Below are 20,819 nucleotides of genomic sequence, written 5' to 3' on the forward strand. Positions count from 1 at the left end.
TGATCAGCTAGAAGACAAGCCTGGGAAAACAGGTTGCTTCTGCTCCTTGGAAGCCTGCTCCTGACTTGAGCAAAGCAAGAAAATCCTGATCCAGTTCTTCACACAAACTGGTGTGGTTGGGCTCAAGACTTCCAAAGACTTCACAGATGGACTTAAATGATGCAGGCTATGTGCAAGGCCTCAGAGAAGAAATGCTCTGTGGGCTTCAGTGCTTCCTAACAGGAAAAGAACAGAAAAGCTTTATATTATCCAGCCTTTCACAGAAGCACAGAGTTGCCAAAGAGCTACTTAGCTCAAATGGCCTCACAGAACTCCCTATCTGTGTATCATGACTGCTCAGCTAACCATGTCAGTGGTACAGTGCCTTATACATGGTGATTTGCAGGATAGGAGTATGCTGCTCAGCTAAGCCCAGCCATCCTCTGGGAGCTACAACACTCAAATGAGCCTGAGTGTTGTCTGAAGTAATCACATCTCACAGTGGGGAAGGCACAAGCAACAGTTCTATTCACTCTTTCGACTTTTACTTGGTTATACAGAAGGATTCTGATTCAACTTTACCCCTTGAACACAGCAGGATTCTAATCCTCCAGGCTTTAATCATTTCAGGTAAAAATGTTATTCACCCAGTATTCTGGAGTCATTTGGATTCATGGGCTGGCTTGACCATGACAAAAAAGTAGATGGAAACTGGAATATTTGGATAATGACTCAGCAGTGTTCAGAGTGAGGTTTGCTAATTATGGTGGAGAGGATGTGTGATAAAAATTCAGACTCAGTGGGGTGTGAGATTGTGAAGGCTGAACAACTTGCTAACAGAAAGCTAGAAACTGATACAGGGTTGGTATAATTTTGGTTGAACATATAGAAACATATAAGCTCAACACGAGCCCTCACAGTAATAAAACAAACTAAGCTTCTGTACATGGGCTGCTTTTGAGAAAATAATTAAGAATTAGAAGAGGCACCTAATAATAAAAGAGGAAATTCAGAAACACGGAATATCATCCTAAAATTTAATGCTCACCTATGCCTTTATTGCTTTTAAAATAAAATGGCAGCCATGATAATTTGAAATAGAACCCTGCGTGCACCCAACACTTAGAAATACAGTTGCTTCACTAACTGCAGGTGTTGCAAGTGTGCAAGACAGAGTGGTTTTGAGTGACTGAAATTACATTAAAAAAATCTGCAAACCATTTCCCAGCCTTTAAAGCTGTAGAGTTTGTACAGCACTTCGGTGCTGCTCCTGGACTAAAACAGAAGGTTCATTCTTGCATGGAGCTGTTGAGTCACGGGTATGAAATATTACATATGTGGTTGAAGAGGTCATGGTTTTCTCCTCCAAGCTCTGCAGTGAGTGGATTCAGTGTGCTCCTATTTGCTGTAGGTTTACTTACTTGTGCTGGTGGAAAAACACTGGGCTCCAGCAGCATCCAAAATGTACAGAAAGCTGCATTCACACTGTCACCTCTTGTTAACCACACATACCGTGGTCTCAAAGTCAGGGAAAGGAGGCTGAAGCATGCACTGAACAGAGCTTGAACACACAAGACCCCCCACACTCCTCCTCTCCCAGCACACACCCCCCATTTCCTTTCTAGTCTTTGTACGGGCACCAGTGTCCGCGCTGCGAGGCCTCTTTCGGGCTAGAGGGTAGGGAAGCACAAGGGAAAGAAAAAAAGGAGGTAATAAACTGCGAGGGGTGAGAGGCTGGGGATCTCCTTCCCACAGAGCAGCGAGGTTCCCAGCGGAAAAGCCAGTGAAATGCTGCTATAGCCGCGGCTTACCCCCGAGAACCCTGCACCCCGCCGGCCTGGGTACCAGCGCGCCCCCCCGCGGCCGTCGCACGCCGCTGCGCTGCTGCGGCACCGAGCCGCGGGGGCTGCGGGGCCGACGGGGGAGCGGCCCCGGGCCGGGCCGAATCTTCCCGCTCGCCTCAGCCCGGCTGCTGCAGGCTGCAGTGGCGCTGGGCAGGTCCTCTCCTGCCTCTCCCCCTGCCAGGCCGCTGGAGGAGGCAATGAACTGCTCCTTTGCAGCAAACGTCTTTGCAGCCCCACAGCACACACCTTGCCTCGCACTCCCCTTCTCCGAAGGGCCATGCATAGCTGAGGCCACATCCTGACTGATCCACACGCTGATCCACAGCCCTTCTGTCAGCAGCAGACGGGGGACAGGAGGAAGCAGACAGGAAAGGTGGCAGATCCAGGTATCAAAATGATGGGCGTTTCTCTCCCTGCTGATCCATCTGGATCAAAACTCTTCTGCTGTCTTTAAAGGCCCCCAGGGAGGTAACCAGCAGCAGCCCACGGATTTTGGTATGTGCTTCACCTCAGTTTTGGGCCATGCATCTAACTGCACTGCTGCCAAGAAGAAGGGGCTTGAGTTACATATCTGGAGGGAAAGCTGTGGGTCCTTTCTAGCAAATCACCTACTGACATGTGCTGCTACACACAGTGGGCTGCAGTCCTCTGTTCAACATGGGCAGCTTGTGAGCATGTGGGAAAAAAGTCTGGAGGTGCCTCATCTGCTGAGATCCCATTCAGCCTCTCCCCAGGGTCCCAAGGAATTTAATGCATTTCCGAGAGTAACAAATGTTCTTGTGAGCAGTGGCTTTCAGTGCTGAGTACCAGAGGTCTCCCAGGCCTGGCTTGGACAGTTCCCACATAAGGGGATGTGGGGAGGGAAGAAAGAGTTTAGAGGTCGTTTACTGATTCTTTCTCTCCATGAACATAAAGTAAGGGAACTGGAGGCTCACCACAGTTCTCAGAACTCCGTTCACTCCCTAGTGCTCACTTGTCTCAATAAACAAAGCCCAGCAGTCCAAAACCCAGAAACAGGGCTTGCTTGATTCCTGGTTTAAACTTGTGCTTCCCAGTTTAAACTCCTGCAAGACAAAGTTTGACTCCATCCCAGGACAGTGGTGAATATTCCTCATAAGCTCGCAATCTACTGATAAACTTTGGGCTTCTCCCCTCATATCTGCATGCAGGGATACTCCTTCAAGGCCCATAAGAGTTATGATGATAGCAGCACTGAGCAATGCATGGTGATGGTGAAATGTTCCCTGGCAGGAGAATCAGGCTCTGCACAAATATGTCCAACAGACTTCCAGTGTTTTTCTCCTGTGTGGTGCTCCCACCAGAAGAGTTGCCGGATGCCCCACCTGTACTGCCTCACCTGCTGACTGGGGAATGGTGCTCTAGTGACTGGGCAGTGAAGGATGAACTTGAAGGACTGGATTTGTTTAAGTTCTGGGCTGAGCCCCCATGACACCTTTTCCTGACCTCATGTAGCATCTGACATAATGTGCCTTATGTGGGGCCATGCAAATCTCTGCAACCTTGCTGCAAATGGGTCTATTACCTGCAGAAGGGCACCAAGCTTTCAGCTGTGGTCTGACAAGCACAACTGCAACCATACAGAGTAAGAAAAGCAGGAGGCACATTCCCTTCTTGAGGACATTTGATAGCGGACCCAGCTGCGCTAGACAACCATTCAATTTCACAGCAAAGACCAGCCGTGCTGAGGGCACGAAAGGAAAGACTTGGCTCATGCATCTCGGTGTTTTGTCATTCCTGCTCAGGGCATGCTGTTGCTGGTTCTGAGAATAGTGTACCAAGTGACATTTGGCTGTGGTAGACCTGTTTTACAATGACGCCTCGTGCAAACCCACAGCACTCAAAATGAAAAGAGGGAGGGCTTGTGAGAAATGAATTCTTCAGGAAGGTATGGCACATGCTTTTCTAAGAATACACTGCATGATAACACATAACACTTGCCAAAGGGGAAAGGTGAAAGGATATATGTTGCCCTGCCCATCTATCAAGTATCGAGGAAGTCTGATGAGAATATCAATGTGTACTCAGATCATATTTACTTCTTTTTAAGTTACGTTTTTGTAATCCTTTTATAGCAGTCTTTCTTTACCTAGTTGGCTACACTTAATATGTTGGGGGAATGCTGCATTTAGAGAAATTTTTATTTTCCCTTCTCTTTTGGGTTGGCAATTTACTGCAGTCAGCTACTGTGCTTTCTTGTTACAAGAGTAACTGCTGCCCCATTTACAAGGACTAGATAAAGGATTACACAACCTGGCCCTACAGCAGCGGTGAGGACGACCACACTGTAGAAGTGAAGCGTGTATATGTGGGTGTATTCAAGGGGAGGGAAAAGCTAGAGATGCTTTTAAGATTTGAGGCCCACTCTTTAACGTAAAAGGTATGTTCTTCTTAGAAGGGGGGAAACTCATGAGTTACTTATAAAGCCTGAGAGTGCCAAATCCCAGAGTTACAGGAACATCTGCTTAGAAATCTTCTGAAAAAAGTTCCCTTTGCACCATTTTCCTTTGGCTAAATCTTGCTTTGGACTACATGACTTGTGTCTGTTAGTAAATACAACCAGTGCAGAACACTCCTGGGAAAACCTCTCAGCCTCCAAAGCTGGGTTGCTGCACCTGAACTGCTTAACTGGAGCTGGTACTGGAACATCCTCGCTCTGCATGTGTGGGGCCCTTGGGTTAGAGCACCTGCTGGCTCACCCCTATGCTGAGGTAACGCTGGCTTCCCTCCTGCCAGCACCCAGAGCTGGTAGCTAACACTTTATCTTGGAATTCAAATACCATACAGTACTCAGGCACAGCTGCTGGCAAACACGTGCGGGTGCAGCCAAGGTATTACTGAAGCCCAGAGCCATTCTTTCCAGAAGGAAGTAGCTTATGGCAAACACCCAAAGCAGTGCCTGCTGCTCTCACAGGCATGTAGCAGGGTTCCTCACATCTCCCTCATTCCTATGGCTGTGACTGATACAGCAGGATTTACCTTATAAACCCACAGAGCTGCACTGAAATTCTGGGCACCCATGTCTCCTTTTCCCTGAACTCCCTCTTGAGGTCCCCAGTATGCCCATGTTTGCATTATCCTTTGGAGAGCTCAGTCCTGCTTTAACTCCACCCCATTCACTTGCCGTGCCTGTCTGTCTCTGGACTGAACTGCATGTATCTGCCTCAGGAAGATATTCCCCCACTCAAATACAACACCACTGATATTTCTCACAACAATCATTCAATCATCCCTTCCTTTTGCCCTTTCTATCAGAGGAAATCTGTCATTTCCATAGATTTTACTACTGCAGCCATTGCTTAGGGTCTTTGAGGTCAAAGCTGGGTAAACCTCAAGTGCCTCACCAGGCAACTGTGCAGGAATAAATTTCAATTTCCAAGATTCAGTCCATTGATGTATTCCCTGAGCTGACACTGCTCACAGGCTCAGCTGTATCACAGGTCACATGTTTAAGATTTCCTTATCTTCACTATACATTAAATATACTATATATGGTATGCTGAAGAGGCAAGACTCAAATAAAAACACAAACAAAATGTACATGGTTGAAAAGAAAGCTGTGAGGAATTCTCCAGCCCTGTCTTCACTGTCAGGAGAGTTTTGTGCCAGATAGTATTTTAGGACATGTTTTCATGATCTGCTTTACCTGACCTCAGCCTCACCAAGAAAAAGCAGCACCATCCAGGCCACTCTGACCTCCAGCCGCACCACCCTACCCTGGTGCTGGCGCTGGGATTAATTTGGCTGCGGGATGAACTGGAGCAGAAAAAGGTTTTGGCTTACCCAACTGCATGAGGGCTAGTGATGCTAGAAGGGAAGGAGAGTCATGGGGCTAGGGATTCTGGGGAGCAGGGAATGATCCTGCCCATTTTGGTAGCAGTTGCTCTGCTGTCAGTGAAATCACACCCTCAGGGCAGGGGCCCTTCCTTCTCTATGTGATGAGATAATTCAGGCATTGTGCATTGTCTTCTCATTCAAATCACAGTCAGGAATACAGTAAAACCTCACAAGTTTAATAGATTAGATGATGTCAGTTTTGGCCTGCCTGAGGGAAATGCTGAGGTGCGAGGACAGCAGCCACTTTAACTTAAGAGACAGGAACTGAGCCTTTGCAGTAGCACACACCTAACTGTTGGACTCACTGCGGGCCAGTCCTTCATTAGTGGGAAGACTTAGTACTGCTTTGCGTGAGGCAGTCACAACAGGAATTTTTCAGCAGCACAGCAGTGTCTACACTGAACATGTGCCCACATTGTCACAGCAGAGGTGGCCTTGTTGTTGATAAACGGTGCTGCTCTCTGAGGAGAGTTTCCTCTTGGAGGGTAATGATTGCCAATGCAAATTAGAGCTGCCTGCAGCTGCATAGCACAAGCACAAACTTTTTGTCATGTCTTCCCCAGAAGTCAAGCCACATGAAATGTGATTTCCCATGAAGACATGTTGAAAGTCTGGGCTTCACAACAGCCCTGAAATAAGCACTAACAGCTCAGAAGATGAGGTGCCATCAGCTAAACCCTTCTTGTGCCTGCTCTGCAAGAGCTGGAGCTCTTGGTGGCACCGGGATTAAAGAACTGATCTGTACTTAATAGACGTAATACCTTGGTGTCTGTCCTCCCTTTCCTGCTAAACAAATGATGGTTGCTGTAGGCAGCCACTCTTGTAGAAAACTTCCAGCTATCAAGGGGGAAAAATCTTCAGCAATTATGCAAACAGCTATGGTAGGCATTTGCACAATTTGGAGTGTACAGACTATAGCTGTGGCCTTTATGACATTTGCTATTAAAGCAGGTTACTGGACAAAAGCCTTGAAGAAACTGTGGGCGCTTAATAAGGGTAACAAAGTGGATCCCAAGAACAGCACGTGCAGGTTAGCTAAAAATGTAGTTAATCCCTGGAAGTGTAAAGCAAATAGATTACCATGTTAACTGTGCATGTGGCTTCTGTCCATTTTAGTGCAAAGAGAAGGATGGGTGCCCAGCTGGGGCACCCAGAACACCATCCCAGGCCCCCCCTGGCCCTGTGCATGAGTGAAAAGTGCAGGACAAAGAACGCTTCTTGTGCAAATTGCAAAGAGTGATAGTAAAAGCAAGAGGTGGATGTGACCTCTTCAAGGTCAGCTGAAGGGCCTTATAGTATATTGGTGAATGAGGCTGGGGTCCTGCTTCAAAGAGGCTGCTAGGAGGGAGAGACTGTGATTCACTTCAGGAGAGCACTTGCTTCCCACCATGCTTACTCATGCAGCATCAGCAGTCACAGGGCATAGAGAAAGGGGAAATGAAGAGAACAGGGTGACTGCAAGAGGAGGGGGAGATCAAAGTGTCTTCCTTTCTCCCCTCAATTTGAACTTCTGTGTCCTATTTCTGTTGTGTTTCTCAGTTTGTTTTCCCCAGAGGTCCACCTGCAAGGCCTGACATGTGTGAGGAGAATTCCTTCCTCCCTGCGCCAAACGAGAAAGCCTGATGTGCTAGAGAGAGCAGGCCAGGCCTGCCATCCCCACCACCCCTGTACTCGTGCTACCTGGAGGTGCCATGGGTGCAACAGGGGCAGGTGGCTGCTCTTGCCCTTTCTGCTGACACCATCACACTAGTGACAAGTTTTACGAGTAACTTCATGAACCAAGTCATTTAACCATTTCTGCCCTCCCAGCCGCATTTGCCTCACAGGATGGCAGCACTTGATATTTCAAAAGATAAAGAATATTTTGTTGTAAGCAAAGGAAAACTAAAGAAGATCAATGGCAATAGTGGGGGAGAAATGAGCTGAAAACCATAGATGAAGCAAAAGTCTGATTAATCAGATGAGTGAGGAGGCTTATAGTGTGCCATGAGAGCAGGTGAAGAGGCATTGAGTCACATTGGAAGCTTGTACCATAAAATGATCTACACCTATTTCCCAGAAGGTGATTAGTTTGCATAATTCAGAAGCTTTATGAAGGGTGTTCATCGGAACTAGATGAATAATTAATTGGTTTTGGTTCATTGGTAAATCTGGAAAGTCAGGAGGACTCATTTCAATCAGCCTGAAAGGAAAAACCTGATTTTTTTGCAAATTGAAAAGTAAAAAAAATAATAATTTGGAAGCTTCAAATGTTTCAGAATGCACTATTAATAAAGCAACAACAAATTGCTCTTATAGAGCATTCGTACTTAAAACCCTACAAGTTAGGAATGGATTGTAGTTTCATAGCTGTTGAACGAATGGAGGAATGAGAATGAAGGAGAACCAACTGTGGCATAACCCCTCTAGCCCAAAGACCTCGGTACAAAGATACCATGTATGTTTATTGAATCTTGACCTGTGGCAAGAACCCAACACAGGCTGATATATCAGGCAAGTAATATTGCAGCCACTTAGAAGGCTGTGGCAGCAGAACTGCAGGAAGTCCTTAGAACAGGTTCTCACTGCTTAACACTTTTACAAGACAGAAGTTGGTTGCTGATGTTTGAAAATCATAAAAAGTGGGTTAATACAATGGCCATTTAAATGAGCAAACATAGCAAAAAGCCTTAGGAAGTGAAACTTTCTCAAGAAAGTTTTGTTTAACTGCTGTTCCTCTTGCTGCAAAGGGTTCCCTTCACATTTTTCTCATTTCACCCATTACTGGTTCTAGGCAGAAGAAAAAAAAAAGACAAAATTGCATTTTGCTGGTGTGTAAGACACCATTGTTTTCTTCGCAAAAGAGCTGATGATTTAGAAATGAAAAATGTTGGCGGGGGCTCGAAAAAAGCTTTAGGAAAAATTGTGCATGCATCTTCTCAAAAATCTCCCCTTTTCCTTCAACATTTCATCAAAATTATGACATTCAAAACATTTCCTCCCATTTTGCATGGGGCTTGATTTTCATTGGACCACATCCAACACTTTTGTTTTCTTTGTATGTACCAGATATAATCTCACTACTATCTAAAAGAAAAATTCCCCAAATGGTGTGCTACCCACAAGCCCATCCTCCTTTTTATCCTCTCTTACTGACTTTGCAGCCCTGTTCCATCATCTCTTTCACCCTAGAAACACATTTGCAAACTTCCTTGATTCTTCCCTTCATCCCTAGCACAGAGGTCAACCAAACTGCCCACTATGATATTTTCTGGTATCCGTTATCCTGTGGCCAAAACATTAAGAATTCGTTTGGATGCTGGATCTGAATTTTAAAATATAGGATTTCCTAGCTAGGTTTTCATGTCTTGATATGGGGAAGAGGCAGCTGGAGCTGTGAAGAAGCGCATTGGATGGGTGCTCACTGCAATCAGAGCCTTTAAATGCAGTCATTAATCAGTGCTAAATTCAAATAACCAGGAGAGTAAGCTGGCCACACTGACACAAGTTAATATTCTTAGAGTAGTTATAGATGTGATTGTCTAAGAAAGTGAGAAAGATGAAGCTTGTAGGGAGTGGTAAGATCTGTCAGTAAACAAGTATCCTAAGAAAGAGCTTCTGAACAGGAAGGTAGAGGCTTGTCAGCTATCACTTTGGATAATGAAAGACTTGGTCTCCCCTTGCACGTGTGGTCTCTCTGACATTTTAGAGTTTGCTTTCATACTTTGCCCTGGTTGGGACTACAGGAAAGGGGAATTGCTAAGTCTTAGAAATATGGTTTCAAGTACTTTGTAAACTAGAGAAGACAAAGGGAGTTTGAGTTATCAGTAATGCAAGGGTAAGGCTTTGTGCGATATCAGATTCTGTGGTGAAGAGTGGGTTGAACAACAGATCCTGCAGCTGATACACTTTTGGGAGATACAGGATCTGCTTTCAGTTTGCTGACTCACATGATGCAAGCCACACACCCAGAACTTGGCTATAGCTTCCCACTTGCAGAGAGGTTTGGTTTACGGGATGACAATTTCTTCTGCAACTGTTATGTGTCAAAAGCAAGGAGATTCTTGCAAAGCCTGGGATTTATTCCACAATCCTGTCAGAAATTCCTTATCTTTGTTTTCCAGAGCCTATTGAGGATGATTTAACACATATTCTAATATGAACTAACAATCCCTGCAGACATCACAGTAAATTTTCAGTAACATGTCGTGGACCATGGACTGAAGGCAAACAGATTGAGTATATCAATTCCGTGCATCAGGGCATCAACCATGTTGAACTTAGATGTAGTTCACAGGAATAAGATTCTCTGACAAGCTCTGAATAAATAATCTATATTTGTAGATTAAACTGCAAGGGAAGAGGCAAGGAGAAGTTTTACGATGCAGAAAAATGAGGCAAGGTTATAGCCAAAGGTTATCTGCCCAAACCATCCTTTCTCTTCTTGGTATTCTCATTTCTGTGTCTCCAGCTCATCACAAGCCTTCTGAGATTTCCACACAGAAGCTGTTTCCCTAGGATGTCTGAGGTTTGTGGCTTCTGTTCACAAACTTAGTGTGGCCCTGGGAAGACATGCATATGTGTGCTGTAGTTCTGAGATCCAGGTCCCTGCATGGGCATATCAGAACAAGTATGGATGTGCTAGAATGTGACAAGATGCTAGATGCCTTAGCCCATGATCACTATTCACCTTAACTGCTGAAACATTCTCTGCACTGCCCGTGACAAACTTTGGCTCACTGCTATGTATTCAAAACTTTACTGTGAGTCTATCAACCCAAACTCCTTGTCATTCTCTTTGTGCCTGTCCACTGGCTTCCCCCTTCTGCTGTGTTGCTAAGTTTCCTTTCTCCATTTCATTTTGTTTAATTCCATTTCAATTTCCCAGCCCATCCCATCCTATCACCTCTCATTCACTCTTCATAAATGGCCTCCAGACTTTGACTGCTGAACAAAAGTGATCTTCATTATCCACTTGTCATCAGTTCAAAGAGATGCTTTAGAATGTATTCCATATGTCCTCTGGATGAACCTCCCTCTGTGAGATTAGGAAAATGCCTTTCCTTGTCAGGTCTCCTGTCTTTCAAATATTTGTATTCTCTGTATGTCCTCTGAGCTGGGACACTGTCTCATTTACATAAATGTCTTTGAATTCTCTGCTTTATAAATGTTAAAGGTTTAATTCTAGGTTTTCCAGGAGTCCTGCTTTGATCCTATAGTTTGAAATGCCATTAATGTATATTAATGTAATATATTGTATTATGTATATATATTTTTTTCTTTTTAATCAGGGACTTAACCCTGCGAAAACTGAAAGTAGGCACTTAAGCTATATACCACATGAATTACACTTCATCTTTTAAAATATTTCTTATGCATCTTATTTTGGAGAACACTCCTCACATGTCTTCAGCAAAGCTTTGTAATGATTTCTTCTCTTTTTAATCATTTGCAATGACTGCATTCTCGATAAATACAAACACTGCACTGTCAGAGCCAGAGACAATCAGAAGTACAGCTACCTTTTGCTGTTATTCCTTTTCACAATGCTTCAAGAAACAAAAGGAAGCAGAAATAAAACCTTTCTCCAGTATTTCTCCATGTCTCTGTAGCTGCAGCTCATCATAGGTTATATGTAACTGCTTCTTTTTAAACCTCGGGGGTTCATTTGACTCTTTTTTGCTTATTCATTAAAACAGACTGGCTTCCAGTGTTCTGTCTTTGATGAAGATGTCTGCTTTATTCTGTATTCACTATCAAGTGATTGGCCTATTAAAAGAGATTTGTGGTGCTCCTTAAAATCCTTAAACATCTGCCAAGATACTTCAGGGTCTGTTCAAATTCCTCCTAAAATCTCACCCTTGCCATAACCCCTTACAGGGAACTGGAGAAGAGTAAGGAAGTTGGTGTGAAGATCTTTCGCCTATGTTGCTTCTCAGTCCTGTCTCTTTATTTCCTCTTATTTCTGCCTGTATCTCTTTCCAGACAGCCTCAGATCTTACATTTTGACAGCTGTACAGGCGCATGGGGAGGGGGCAATACATTTACACAGGCAGAGGTCCTGGTTGCTACTGGAACATGTATGGGCTATTACAAATAACATGTAGCAAAGCCAGGTAAGGAGTACAGTGCAGACCTTCAAGGCTAATTGAGAATGGTTAGTATAAATAGTTAGGAAGTAATTTTCCCTCTGTTAGGTAACTATAGATGCACTGATTTTCAGGAAAGCCTGTTGGATATAATTAACTTTACAGTAGCGGAAACAAAGCCTAGACTGTAAAAAAGAAATGCCAACAACTGTAGCACAAAGGAAAAGGACACTCATACATCCACCCACACCTCAGATCCTACTGGACAATCTGCTGGTCAGCAGAAGTGCACAAAACAACGAACCCTGTGTGCCCTGAGAAGTAGTGGAAGGCAAATTTCTCAGCTAGTGCTGTCCTTGCCTTTGCTGAGGCTGGGCTGAGGGCATAAGTTTAGGACTAGAGAGCAGCATCTGCTGGTCCAGCTTAGAAGCTGACAGAAAGGCCACATTTCTGAGAGACTTAAAAATCAGTGGTTTTGCGATGTGAACTGTGGTTCCTTCAGGAATCAAGACTGATGCATTCAACTTGGTCATATCTAGGGCTTTACTTAACACTAATCAGGTTTTAGTCCTTTAATGGTAATGAAACTATGTTTTTCCAGTCACTGTTATTTCCTTTTCTTTTTACCTACTTTTGTAGAAAAGATTTTTTCTTCAGCCACACCACTTAGAGGTCTGGATTTTTTTCTTTTTCAAATGACAATGCATTTCAAAACCCCAATGGGTTTGTGGCAAACTAACACGGTAAAAACGTGAACTGTTTAACATAATAAGACATGATCTCACATTCTGAGTTTAACAAGATACCCTGAAACCAGATACTTATGCAAATGAGAAGCTTCTCTTCTCCCCATTACATCTCAAGCAATTCACCAAGCAAGTTCCTGTCACAGAAGAAAAAAAAACATGGGCAGCATGAGACAGGCTTTAAAGTGTGAAACTAATCTTCTGAATAATAACGCTTTGCAATGGGAATCCTGACAGGGTGTCAGCAGGAAGGTTTGCCCTAACAAGCATTCAATGAAGAAAAGCAATTCGAATCACTAAAATGTAAGCAACTAACCCAAAATGGAAAGAAACTTATATGAGACACCTAGTTATTTAACTTACTAGCAATCTGACTAATCACAGTAGTGTAGTCCAGAGCTCAGAGTAAATTGTGTGTCCCTCTCTGACCCAAGGTCAAAGAGTCTGTGGGACCCAAACCACTCCAAAGCTAAGTCCTCAATTTAGGGCTCTGCAGTTTAGCTCTGCAAGGCCCTTAGTACCATCCTCTGCTCCAAGACTTTGCTATGGTAGCGCATGTAGGGTACAAAGTTTTCCTGTGCCCTGGGGATTAATATGACCCCTAGGAACAAAAAGTACTAGAATATAAGTGTGTGCATTAAAGGAAAGATTTATCTTACACTGAGCTTTCGGATACTGCAAATACAAAGCACAGGCTGCTGGAGACAGCTTGAGGAATATTCTTCCTGAAAGTCCTTCTGAATCTCAAAGTCAAAGGGAGGGCTCTTCTTTCATCTACTCCTTTGCCCTGGCCCTTGCCTATGTGTCAAGTTCTAATTACAGGGAAAGGGTTGATGAAAAGAAGCTCTCAGGATGAGGAGGGCAGGGCAGGAAGATGCCAGACCACACAGACAAGAAGGTGCAGTAACTAGGTAAGATAGGTCCTGTGGCTATCGCTTATAAAGCATGGCTGTGATATTCAGGGAAAGTGGACTAAGCAAAAGCCCAGAGACTCTTCGTCAGCTAAAGAGTAGTTAGAAGAGAGGCACAGCAGTGAGAAAAGGTCTCCCCAGTGATTCTTCTGGAATTTATTTTAGGGGAAACGCATCCAGTTTCCATGTGACCTTGTTCCATGCCATAACTGAGCTGGGAAGGATGCAAGCAGTGAAGAAGAGATTGTTTTTGCAGCAAGATCTCTATTTTACTGCATCATCCATCTGCTATTTGTGTATGCTAACTAAGATTCAAAGTCTGATTAGCAAGGGTAGAGAGCAGCATAGCAAGGTATCCATCAAAAGGGGAAAAAACTCTGGGCTCCCCTCAGACTGTGAAGAGAGAGGCAACTTCAGGAGACTACCCAGGGAGACATATTGCGGCCTACTTAGAAGAGTAGCCATCAAAATGTGAGGCTTTTAAGGAAGAATGAGGGTAAAATGTGAAAAGTTGTCGATCTGTAAAGGAACCCTGAGAATAAAACAGCCACACAAGTATGACTGGAAACACAGTTTGCCAGAGCAGTCTCAACTGCCAAAGACAGGAGTGCCATAGCACTGCCTCTCACTCTAGCTGTATATGATACTGTGGATATGTGGGGCAGTGAGCACATTTTACACAGCAATCCTTTGCAAGTGTTTAAGGGTTAGTTGCACCATGAATTTGCAGTCTCAATCAATTATCAGGTGATGACACTATGCTTTATGAGGTTCAAAGGCATCATTTGTTTAACTGCATACAACATCCAAATCCAAAAGATACATAGAATAGGTAATTTGGTCACTACTCTCAATATGTCAGGAATTACCTGGTAATTTCATGCCATAAATCTCACTGATATTCAAATACATGATGTTGCAATAGCATTTATTTAATATTGCATTTAATATAAAAATTGATTTATGCTTGCCTAACCAGTAGTACAGTATGTGACTGACTCATTATTAGAGTGCAGTTTTTTCTTTTCTCATGGCTGTATTTTTATTTATCATCAGTTCTGTTTTGATCCAACTGACTATGTCATTACAAACAATTGTTTCTTCACCTAAGTAAGTAAGCAGTAAATTTATTTATATCATTAGGCATTTATGTGATTTCAAGATCAAATATTTATCCTGTATCTTAGGACTGGGCAGGCTACTGTTCAAGAATTAGCGCTGTTAGCTTTTCTAGGTCACAGTCCCAAAATAGGTCTTTGCAATCTACTAGATCTACATATATAAATGCTGAAGCACCATCTAAAATACTTCTCAAAGTATGAGATAAAAAAGGATGACCTTCAGTGTAAGTGAAGTGTAACTTCATTTTTATGGAATTCTTCAGGCAATGATTCATGGATACCACAGTCTACCGCATAAAAAGGCAAAATGCTTTTCAGGCCTTATATGACTTTTAAAAGGCCAACGGGTAAAAACTGTTTCACTGAGATTTGATATGACGCAAGTGCTCTAAGCAGAGATAGCAATAATCAAAGATCCTGCAGTGTTTTTCATCTGTGGATGTCAAGGTACTTGGACGGTAAAGTCTGTAGGTAGGAAACTTCTGTATAGATGTGGAAGTCATTAGCTATAAACCTAGATCATTTTTTCTTGGAAAGAGGAAAGCCTAAAGAAGATAGGTTATGATTCAAGTCACATTGATGGTATGAAAGGATGAAGTCATTGCAAGTGTAATCAGTATTTTGAAGGGGGCAGCAATTTTCAGACATCAAAGGCACGATCATTAAAGCAAGCAAAGAAATTGGGGGTGGATTGAAGTCTTCCATGGAAAAGCTAGCTCACACTGATTCACTGCCACATTAGGCAGAAGTATAGTTCTCTGTCTGTTGTCCCCATAGGAAATACCTAACGATTCCTAAACTATTAAGTGCTATGACTGTGCAAACTGGCAGCACTGAAGGACCTGAACTGCTCTACTGGATGATTATCTTTCCTCCCCCAGTTCTTAAAGCAGAATGGATGGCAGTTTCAGATTGAATATATATTTTTCCATCTGCTGAATACTTGTTTTTGTTCATGCTGTTTGAGGTTAACTGTGCACGTACTAATCAAACCCACTACTTCCTTTCTCGTAAAACCAAAACAAAGCTTCATGTTACTTTCAGGTACTGCATCTGGGATCAAAGCTATATATATACACACTGACTCGGTGTGGGTTAAATTATTTCAAAGATTCAGTATCCTGAAAGGTGTCGCCTTTATTCCAGCCCTGAGAGTTCCAGTTTGTCTTAAAGTCGGAAGGCATCAGCCACCTTCAGCCTCTGTCCCAGCACAGGAATGCTCTCAGTATTGGTCACCGTGGGCTTTCTCTGCACAGCCACTGCCATTGTCCAAGGTGGGTAGATGAAGAAGGACAGGTACCTGGGGGTGTCTACATTTTCTTGGTTTCACATCTTTGCAGGAGATGGGCTGTGTACAACAGGGAGACGGAGATGACATGGGACTGCTTCATAGAGCGTATGAGTCTGCAAGGTATCTGGAAAACCAGTCACAGACTATAGAGCAGTAGCATCTGTAGAGAGGCTGGGCAGGATTCACAGTAGTGCAAAAAGGAAGAAAGACTTTGACAAATCAGGCTCTGTGAGTGGAGTTGTTGGCAGCTGATAACGTGGATATAGAGGTTTGAATGGATGGAGAAACTACTTCTCTTCATTCCAAACTCTTGCACTGCAAAGCTGAAGAAGCCCTGCCCCCAAATGGATTGATATAAAATGAAATTGAAAAAATAATACTGAGCCTTCACAGTTCATTAAAGCAAGTCAGTGCCTTCCATATACTCTCCTCTATACAGGAGAGAGTATAGAGCTGTAGAAAGCAGCTGGTGCAAATGTACATGGTACACTAGTTTCTCTTCAAGATCTGTAGTGATTTTTTGCAGTATATTTATCAGGCTTTGCTGTCTGTAGCTATACTGTGGCTTGGGGTATATAATGTTGCTGTACTGTGGCTGGTTAAAAATGGAGGAGCAAAAAAGGTCAGAAACAAAAATCTGTAAACAGGTTTTCTATCCATTTTTATCATTACCCTAATGGTTCTGTTCCATGTTCCATACAGGATGTCAACTGGGTTTTTTTTCTAAATGTGAACATGTTTATTTCTACCAAGCAGAAATCGTGGCTTAAGTGCATGATTTTGAATTTCAAATTACAACTTCACCGTTTTTAGTCTCTTGTTTTGCTTCCTTATGTATATTAAAAGGTTTGCACAGAGGGGATGAGCATGCATGGCTCTAGTCATTGCTCCAGTAAGTGGGCCAAATTACCTGCTGTTTAAGAAATAAGTAATTGCTGAGATTTATAATACCATTTATAGCAATCAAAGCACTTCTTGAGCTTTTTGAAGTATATTAATGCAGTGCCAATGTGACTGTGGTCTTGGAGTCCTTCTTTTTGGAAACACCTCTAGGAATTACCCATGGATATAGGAGGTGGAAGGACTCCCTTCCTATTGTGCAGGTTTCAAGTAAATGACCACAAATCATTTCTTAACAGTTCACTTACCATCATGCTCTTTACTTCCTTACAGAAATGGAAGTGACTCAGCCAGCAATGGTGCTGGCCAACAGGCAAGGAATTGCCAACTTGGTGTGTAAATACGAGCATATTGGGAATGCAAAGGAAATTCGAGTGACTCTGCTTAAACAGACAGGTGACCAGTTCACTGAAATTTGTGCTTCAACCTACACATCAGAGTTTAAAACCCTCAGTGTGGAAGAGGTCATTCAGTGCCATGTCAGCCCTAGCCGAAACAATGTGACCCTCACCCTCACTGGCCTGCAAGCTAATGATACTGGTCTTTACATCTGCAAGATGGAGAGGATGTACCCTCCACCCTATTTTATGAACAAGGGAAATGGAACGCATCTCTATGTCATTGGTAAGCCAACCAGCTTTACAGTACTGTGATACTACCAGGTTAAGGGAGTTGCTGTTATGTCTCAAAGGTCTTCAAAGTCTTGTTTGTAAGAAGTGAGGCTGAACACTGATCCAAACTCTGAGAATCATGATTAGCTCTTATTCCTTTCAGGCCTCCCTGCACACACCTAAAGCAGGCAGTCATAACCATGCGATGTATATAGCAATGTACGGATGCTTGACAACATAAACAATACCATACAGTGCACATGTATGCCTTGGCAGTTAGATATGTAAGTGCAGAAACAATGAAGAGTAAGGTCTATGTTCTCCTACAGATGAAGCATATTTTCATTGGAGGCTGAGCGAGCAGGGACCCAGAGCTCAGTCCTGGCAGTATCCTGGGATAGCACATGCTAGAGAAAAGCAGTGCGGAGGATGACTTATTGATTCTAGGGGCTTCCTCATGAGGCTCATGTGTGACATTGACTTGTGTGATATCATATGTTTTAGATCCAGAACCTTGTCCAGACACAGCCATATATCTATGGGTATTAGGAGCGACTGCCTCAGGACTTTTTCTTTACAGTATCATCATCTCAGCCATTCTCGTGGGCAAAGTGGTAAGTCCATCAACACAGGCCCGTCCTGCTAATAACACCCCTTTGTGTGATGGGGATAAGGAGAAAGAAAAGAGAACAGGGAAGAACACTGGGAACAAATGCCCTGGGATTCTCCTTTTTACTGACTCAATCAATGCTGTCACAATTATGCAAATTGAGAGAACTTGCTGGAGCTGCCATTTAGATTTGTTTATGGCTCATTTGTGCTGTCAGAGTACCAGAAAGCAGTCAGCTCAGGTCAGCAGGACTGACCCTTGGCAGGAGCACCCTCAAAGGGCTACATGAATGGCAGGAATTTGCTTTTTGCGAAATGGCCCCTGTAACTCCTGATTCTCCCTCAAATGGTCTCAATGGGTCTTCTACAAAGAGGGGTGAAAGGGAAAGGTGTCTAGAATACCTTCTGCTCAGGACAGGAATAACGCTCATCAGTTCTCTCCAAAATGTGCTGGTCAATGACTATGCTGTAATCACTTGTTTATTTTACTGTCTTCCTGTATTTTATAGATAAAGAGAAGACGATGTCTCACTACTGGGGTCTATGTGAAAATGCCTTCTGAAAAGATAGAGAAAAAAGTGATTCCATTCCATATCACTGTTAACTGAAACAAGGAAAGAAACCATTTCCTAGATGGGACGGAGAGTCTGCTAATTCACCTAAGTTAAAGAAACAAAATTAGCTGTCTCATTACAAAGGTGTAGAGGAAGCAGAGAGAATATTCTTTGTAACTTCTACTCTTTGAAGGAGAATAAATAGTTTATGCATTAATATTTCAAGGTTGACCCTGCCGCATAAAAATGGCTACATTAGGCCATTGATTCTTTGAATTGTATTGTACCAATATGTAGTCTATATATATACATTATACATATATGTATAGCATTAAGAGTTATTGCTGTTGCAGCTGTCACTGTCAAATTTCACCATGTCTATCAATTAACTGAAATCCAAACACTATTACAACAGCCTTGTGTGTCATTTCAAGGCTAATCCTATAGGTCTGGGAGCAAAGGCAGAAGAGCACACTAATGTACAAAGGAATGCTAACTTGTTCCCTTGCATTGTTATTTATTGCTTCCATTTCTGGCATTAGTGCTCTGCACTGCCACCGTAGGCTTGCACTGGTGGCACTGCTGCTCTAAAAGCCTGATCTCAGCTCCTTTCACTGGCATTGTGTCCCAGCAGTGCTGGGCTGGAGTTAACACTGACGATATCTGAGCCAGTGTTGACAGCTTGGTTGTGGAGAAAAGCTACCCAGCGGGAGCCCTCTTAGGCTGTTGCTGGGAGGATATTCCAGCTGTGCTGGGGCCTTGTGTTTTACAAATGCTAAATTAGCATCTATCCAGAAAGCAGAAGTATGTTGCTGTGTTTAACTGAGTCTATTTTCCATGAAAATACCAACAGTGTATAATCTTGTTTATTACTTATGTACAATTCAATAAAAACCTTGAAGCTTTGCCCAAATTCAAGTTCATTTCTTATTCACTGTTCTCAGAAGAAACAGGAAGTGGCTACATGTTAGAAAGCAGTGATGACAAGATGAACCTTTCCCCTCTGATCCTGTGTTTTGCCCTTCTGAGGGAGCCTGTGTGCTCATGCCAACACTTACTTTCTCAGCTCTCTTCTTCAGGATGCCACCATTAAAATCTGTCAAGTCTTCTATTTGTCTGCTTAGAGCTGCTGTGATGTGGTCAGAGACACTACCAACCACTCAATCACCTTTCCATTTCCAGCAAAGTTACTTGCAGAAAGTAGCTGTAATGACTTTGACAGCATCTCCTGTAGATGTTTGTACAAGAAATTAGTCCTAGTTTCGAATCCTGTTTTCTTTGCACCTCTTTGACACTCTCCCTCACTACATGCTAGCTGACACACAAAGATGCTGGAACTTATCATAGAATCATAGAAAGTTAAAACATAGAAACTTAAAAAAACATAAAGTTAAAAAGTTTAAACATAGAAACTTCAAACAATTGCAGCATTCTCAGCTACTACCCACTACTTTGACTCTTTGCTACCAAAATTTCACCTTGCAACCCAAATACATGGCAGCATCTGTCTCTGTTTCACACCTGTGATTCCATCTTTTTGGCTTCGTAACTGTGAACCCAAACCCCACAGCCCTCTGCTGCAGTGGCAGCAGCTCCCAGAACACCAGATCTCATTGCTCTTCCCCTTTTGCCCCTTTGTCTGCCGCCACTTCCAGCTGTACAAATAAACACTCACAATCCCAATTTTCCAGTGTTTCCCGGTGATAACTGCTCTTTCAGTGTTGATGTACAATTGTAGTGCATTAAGTATAAGTCTAAAGGCATTTCAGTATTCTGACATCAGTCTGGGATTTTTCCCCTAATTTTCCACTAACCTGTTGTTTTGGGGATAAAAACTGGTCAAAGGTCACACATCTGATATCACTGTAAAAAGACTGAATTTCTGCCTATTCAAGTGCAGCCTGCTCAGAGAAATGTGTTCTATGACTGTTAAAAATAAATTTAACCCACACTCCCACGGGTACAAGCTGTGAAGTCTTCCAATACATTTACCCTAGCAAAGAAAGAATAATTATTCAGGGCAGGTTTTTTTCCACCACAGCAATGACAGACATCCCCTGAATCATGTGTCTGACTCCTAATCAGGAATCAACTGTTTCTTCTTTTTCTTTTCCTTGACAATTCATATACAGTGGGACCAAGAACTTAGTTTTCTTAAGCAATCCAAAAGCGGCTCAAGTAAATTATTTTCTAAGCCTATCCCTCCTGGGTAAAGAGATGCTCCAGACCTGTATCAACAGCCTGATGACCTCTGGCCACAGCTGGTTATGAATCTGTGTCACTGTAGAACCTAAGCGCGTTTCAATTCACCTTCATTTCTGGCAGCTAAG

General features: G+C 43.1%; 1 protein-coding gene across 3 annotated transcripts; it reads left to right on the forward strand.

The window, feature by feature from the left end:
* The first annotated feature begins 1,875 nt into the window (after positions 1-1,875).
* Positions 1,876-18,714, forward strand: CTLA4 (cytotoxic T-lymphocyte associated protein 4). 3 transcript variants are annotated; one of them, XM_061448752.1, is made up of 4 exons: positions 1,876-2,209; positions 15,671-15,798; positions 16,989-17,339; positions 17,831-18,714. In XM_061448752.1, the coding sequence occupies exons 2-4, from the start codon at positions 15,741-15,743 to the stop codon at positions 18,223-18,225; spliced, it is 804 nt and encodes a 267-aa protein (XP_061304736.1). In that variant the 5' UTR covers positions 1,876-2,209; positions 15,671-15,740; the 3' UTR covers positions 18,226-18,714. The 3 variants fall into 3 exon arrangements, with proteins under 3 accessions (XP_061304736.1, XP_061304828.1, XP_061304647.1); XM_061448844.1 differs by lacking the exon at positions 1,876-2,209 and having other exon boundaries at positions 15,564-15,798; positions 17,831-17,940; positions 18,445-18,714; XM_061448663.1 differs by lacking the exon at positions 1,876-2,209 and having other exon boundaries at positions 15,564-15,798.
* Positions 18,715-20,819: the final 2,105 nt, after the last annotated feature.

Source organism: Pezoporus flaviventris, unplaced genomic scaffold (genome assembly GCF_033815535.1).
Source record: "Pezoporus flaviventris isolate CSIRO_AGI_PZ_B2104156 unplaced genomic scaffold, CSIRO_AGI_Pfla_v1 ptg000001l, whole genome shotgun sequence".
NCBI lineage: Eukaryota > Metazoa > Chordata > Aves > Psittaciformes > Psittacidae > Pezoporus > Pezoporus flaviventris.

What these genes read in the sequence shown, in the direction of transcription:
- CTLA4 (XM_061448752.1), top strand. Translation starts at nt 15,741, where the DNA reads ATGCTCTCAGTATTGGTCACCGTGGGCTTTCTCTGCACAGCCACTGCC. An exon ending in AGCCACTGCCATTGTCCAAG is followed by an intron (nt 15,799 to 16,988) that starts GTGGGTAGATGA and finishes ACTTCCTTACAG; the next exon opens with AAATGGAAGTGACTCAGCCA. An exon ending in AACGCATCTCTATGTCATTG is followed by an intron (nt 17,340 to 17,830) that starts GTAAGCCAACCA and finishes CATATGTTTTAG; the next exon opens with ATCCAGAACCTTGTCCAGAC.